Source organism: Anser anser, assembly GCF_964211835.1.
Source record: "Anser anser genome assembly, contig: HAP1_SCAFFOLD_51, whole genome shotgun sequence".
Classification (NCBI taxonomy): domain Eukaryota; kingdom Metazoa; phylum Chordata; class Aves; order Anseriformes; family Anatidae; genus Anser; species Anser anser.
In genome coordinates this window covers 1,119,535-1,125,000 of record NW_028154169.1, presented here as the reverse complement: position 1 = coordinate 1,125,000, position 5,466 = coordinate 1,119,535, and the positions used below count along the sequence as shown (strand labels likewise).

General features: G+C 51.1%; 1 protein-coding gene across 1 annotated transcript; it reads right to left on the bottom strand.

The window, feature by feature from the left end:
* Positions 1–2,159: 2,159 nt before the first annotated feature.
* Positions 2,160–3,225, bottom strand: LOC310890462 (olfactory receptor 14C36-like; the record flags this gene model as incomplete). Its single annotated transcript, XM_083852818.1, has 1 exon — positions 2,160–3,225. Exon 1 carries the CDS (start codon positions 3,141–3,143, stop codon positions 2,160–2,162), a length of 984 nt encoding a protein of 327 aa, XP_083708944.1. The 5' UTR covers positions 3,144–3,225.
* Positions 3,226–5,466: the final 2,241 nt, after the last annotated feature.

The following is a 5,466-nucleotide window of genomic DNA, read 5'->3' as shown; positions in this document are numbered from 1 at the left end:
GCTATGGGGAGGTCAGGAGTAGCCTGGCCAGGAGAGATGTGAGATTTGGGGTAGGGAAGAGGAAGGGAAGAGGAGCTTGGAAACTTACATTTGTAGAGGTAAGAGGGTTCATGTAATGTTGATGCTGCTGTAACACTGACTTTAAAAAGTCATGTATGGCCTTTACACTATTTTCAACAGTAACATTAATCCCTCAACATAAACATTAGTCCAACACCCTGATAGGAATCCACTACTGTAATGCAGAACTCAAAGTATCCCTTGAAGCAAAACTCAGGCCATAGCCCCTTTCCCTTACCTTTACTCTCTTGCTCACCCTAATCCCTGCCCTTAACACTAGCATTTAAATGCTATATTTAATCCTAGACTTATTGGCAGACCTAAATGCAACCCTAAATCACGAAGCTTTCCCATACCCTAACTAGAGACCTGAAACCCTAAGCAGAAGGGAAACCAACGGGTTTCCACTTACAAAATTATAGTGTAAGTATTAATCCACATCATATGAATTCAATAATAAATAATGAGGTTCTTGCTAAGGAAACAATTAGACAGACTGCTGATAGATGGGCAAGCTGGGCTGCTTCTACCTGAAGCTCAAAGCAGCAACTGGGTCGGTGAGAGTGGTCTGAATGATCAAAGAGTAAGGGGAGGGCAAACCAGGAGAACCATGGGAAGTGCATAGGTCCAGACAGGCAGCTGGAAAAGGGAGATTCAGCATGTTCTGTGTAATCAAGACGGGTTTTGTGCCTGGAAGATGAGGGAGCACACCATGATAGAATAGTGATGACAATGCAAGTACAGGTGAAGATCAGTATTTCTTCTCCTGCAATGAACATACATCCTGAAAGTTCATACTTCTTCATGGTAGAAACTACATTGTGTGACATTTTATGGAAGGGATTGAATCATTTGAAATGATGAGTAGTTGCTTTATTAGTTAAGTACTAATGAAATGACTGGGTATTGTGGCAGAGTTTTGCTCTCTGACCATAAGCAATCAGGGAAAACCACCAGAGACCCCGTTGTATTTGAGGTACTTCCCTGGATTTGCCGCTATCAGAAAGGACCTGCAGGAGACCAGGCCTCCTCTCCCCTGCCCCTGCAGCTCTGGGCTCCCTTCACGCAGCCCTGGCCCTGCAGCACCAAGCCCTGCTGGGAGCCCTCCCCTGCATGCTCCCACCGCTCCCTGATGCTGCTGTTGCCCTCTGCCGGGCACTGCCCAGCCCAGCCCAGCCCCTGCCCACCTCTCCCCATCTCCCTGCCCTCTCCAGGCTGGACTAGCCCCAGGGCAGTGCCCACCGCAGGCTACTGCAGGGCTGTGGGCACGGCCACCACCGCCCCAGCCCCTTGCAAGGCACCGCAGCTGCTGGGACAAAGGTGGCTCTGGGCCTCCCCAGCTGACCCTGGGCTGGGGCCAGCCACGGCTCGGGAAATGGACGTCTGTGAAGCTGCAGGAGCCCTGATCTCTTGTCTGGGAGATCCCCAGCACAGAGTGTGTGTGCCCGCATGGCCAGCCTTGTTTCCCAGGCCAGCACAAGAGGCCTGGCACAGAGCAGCTCCAGATTCCGCTCCAGGATGCCATTTGCCATCAGCCCCAGCACCAGTGGGACACTGCCAGACAGATAAGTCAAAGGCCAGTTATTGTTTACTGGGCCATAGGCAATCAAGAAGGCAGCTCCAAGTCCAGCCCACTGTCCCACACAGAAGAGAGGTAGAGACCAGCCAGCAGTGAGGGGTAACCCCAAAGGCCACCAGGGTTGGTCCTCCATGTGGCAGCTGGGCTCCTAGCCTTAAGACCCTCCTGCGTACTGGGGCTGCTCCCCCAGCACCAGAGGAGATGGGAAGAGATGGCAGCTGAGACCAGTGAAGTTCTGATGGCTTCTTAATGTCGATATCTACACTGGAAGCCTAATTCTATAAGTAGATTAGAGGATTTAGTCAAAGTAAATATATTAATGAACAGGAAGTATACCTGTAAAGAATAATACTATTTAAATCAGTATCAAAGTTTATGAAAATAATAAAGAAAAATAATAGGAAAAATTGTCACGTCAGTTTCTAAAATAGCCTGGTAGTCTTGATAGGGTTATTATTAATAAATTCATTATGATAATAATGACAATAAAAATAATATGATATGAATCACAATAATGTTATCAATATTCATGCTTAAGAGGCAAAAATAAAAACAGCTTCTTCACTGCATCCTTGAGCTCCTGGTTCCTCATGCTGTAGATGAGGGGGTTAAAGGCTGGAGGAACCACCGAGTAGAGAACAGCCACCACCAGGTCCAGGGACAGGGAGGAGATGGAGGGTGGCTTCAGGTAGGCAAACATACCAGTGCTGACAAAAAGGGAGACCACGGTCAGGTGAGGGAGACAAGTTGCAAAGGCTTTGTGCCGGCCCTGCTCAGAGGGCATCCTCAGGACCACCCTGAAGATCTGCATGTAGGACACCACAATGAAAACAAAACAAGAAAACACGAAGGAAACACTAAACACAAGTGCCCCAACTTCCCTGAGGTAGGAATCTGAGCAGGAGAGCTTGAGGATGTGGGGGATTTCACAGAAGAACTGATCCACAGCATTGCCTTGGCAGAGGGGCAGAGAAAATGTATTGGCTGTGTGCAGGACAGCAGTGAGAAATCCACTGCCCCAGGCAGCTGCTGCCATCTTGGCACAAGCTCTGCTGCTCAGGAGGCTCCCGTAGTGCAGGGGCTTGCAGATGGCAACGTAGCGGTCGTAGGCCATGATTGTAAGAAGAGAAAACTCTGCTCCAGACAAGGAAACAAACAAAAAGACCTGTGCAGCACATCCTTGATAGGAGATGGCCCTTGTGTCCCACAGGGAATTGGCCATGGCTTTGGGGAGAGTGGTGGAGATGCATCCCAGGTCGAGGAGGGCAAGGTTAAGGAGGAAGAAGTACATGGGGGTGTGGAGACGGTGGTCGCAGGCTACAGCGGTGAGGATGAGGCCGTTGCCCAGGAGGGCAGCCAGGTAGATGCCCAGGAGGAGCCCGAAGTGCAGGAGCTGCAATTCCCATGTGTCTGCAAATCCCAGCAGGAAGAACACGCTCACAGAGCTGCTGTTCGGCATTTGCAATTTTTGGGCACGGGTTCTGCCAAAGGATGAAAAAAACATTCATAAGTTACAGACGACTTATCTGAGAAAAACCGATCTGCTAAAGAATTAAAAATAGACTTGTCTCTCTTAACCCCCCAAAATGATTCTCCCGTTTCAAGCAGAGACTTGGCAGGTCCCTTTAATGCTTCTGCTTGACAGTGCCTGAGGGTGTCCCTGTGAAGAGTGGACTTTGCTATGGGCAACGGAAGAGTCAGTCCTGCACTACAGCTAGAGGTAAAGAAGAACATGGGGTAATCTCCGATTCAATCACCTGATAATAAAGAGCTTTTCCATAGTGTTGCTCACACTTCACCCAACAGCAGAGCAGGACTGTGGGGATTAATTTCTGTAATATTTGTCTTCTGCCTATCACTCTCCTGAGGAATTTTTAAAGGCATAAATCCTGGGCATTTCTGGTGCATTCCAAGTGAAACCTTGATGATTCTCAGAGGCAAAGGGATGGTCCTTTTAACGCTGAATGCCCTTTAGAGTGCACAGCCAATCTGTCCATCAATATGGGTCTCAGCTGCCCTGTGCTGGTGTCAATTTGAGCTGCAGGTCAATTGCACTAAGAGGTTTACCCGAAAAGAATCAGGACACCGCTGGGAGCAGAAGAATCTGGTCTCAAAGTGCACATCTCCAGACCGCTCGCCCTGTCCCCGTACCCCACTTCCATCCAAGCACACTGAGGGCTCACTCCATGTGTATGTGAAACCCCCATCCCCAGCCAGCCTGGAAACAAGAACAGCAGCAGCACGGCCAGCTGGAGAAGCCAGCAGGAATGGCAGCGTGCTGCTGCCAGGGGAGGCAAGGCCAGGGAGGGACAGACGGACACTCAGCAGACCCTCCTCTGCTGCTGCTCTGCCTGCAGAGGAGGCAGCTCCTGCTGGGGACACCGGGGGCTTGAGGGCAGAGGCTCTGCTGGTGGGAGAAGAGGGAAGGCACCTGCCCTGCAGGGGATGGCAGGGAGGTGCTGAGCCCTCCCTCGCACAGCATTTGTGGCAGCAGCTCCCTCCCACCGCTTGTCCGTGTCCCTGCTGCCTGCCCATGTCCCTGCTGGGAGCTGGTTCTCTGTCCCCACCTCTCCTCCCTGTCCATACTCACAGACCCCATCCCACAAGCTGTGTACTCAGACTCACTGAGAGTCCCCTCCACTGCAAGAGTCTGAAAGCACAGAATCCAAAAAAAGCCTTCCTCTTCAGGTAAACCAAGCCTCAGTCTTCCTCTGGAAATGCCATTTTATAAATGCCATTCTCTAACGTATCTTATACACTTTGCTGGAGAAACAGAGAGACACATCCTGACAGATGCTATCAGCCATCGGATGAGACATCTGTAAAAGACCCCATTGGCAATCCCATTTGCACTGCCCTGCTGTCAGAGACTCACGGTGTCAACAGTCTGCGGATCTGTCCTGCCACACACTGCCCTCTCTTGTTGCACTCCTCACTGCCTCCAAGTCCTCTCTCCTTCTCTCCTCTCCCCATGCCACCTGCGGTCAGAGCCCCCAGCCCTGATGTGCTGTGCAGAGGAGCTGCTCCTGGGCAGAGCTGTCTCTCTGCAGTGCTGCCCATTTGCCAGGAGCTCCCCTTGGGCCCTGAAGCCTGGCCCAGCTCAGCAGCACAGCACCCGACCATGGCATCACTTGCTCTGTGCCACTGGGCTCCCTTGAGGTGTCCCCAAGGCCTCAGGGCTGACAGCTCCTGAAGGCACCAGGGTTTCTCCTGGGTGTGGTGTTTGAAGCAGACTGAATTCGTCACCAACTAATCCTCGCTTAATGTGGGAGAGACTGATTTTAGAAGTGTGATTTGTGCTATTAAAATTTGGTAATCAAACATGAGAAGAAATGATGCCCACCCTTAACCCCTATTGTGTTCCCACTGTCTGGCAGGACACCTCAGCCATGACTGCTTGGGATCATTTCACCCCACTGAATACCCTTCTCCATTTCTTTTAGGAACTGAGAAAGAAACATCTTGCTCATTGGTGTCCTAACAAAATGGGAAGGGGGGGGGGGGGGGGGGGGGGTGGACCAAGGATGCTCTAAAATGGTTTCCATGAAGGGAATGGGACACTAAGACACCATTCTCTGAGTTTCCCCAGCTGTCCATCTGGAAGGTCCTCTACCCATAGACAAATCCCTTCCTTCCCTTTCACATGACCAGCACGGTGACTGGGATGTGGAACACCCTCATCATTGTGATGGTGGCTGCAAACAAACACCTGCAGATGCCCGTGGGCTTCTTCCTTGGGGATTTGTCCCGCTTGCACACCTTGTACAGCTCCACCACACTGCGCCAGATGCTGGCCAGCTTCCTGACTGGGGAAAACACCCCCTTTG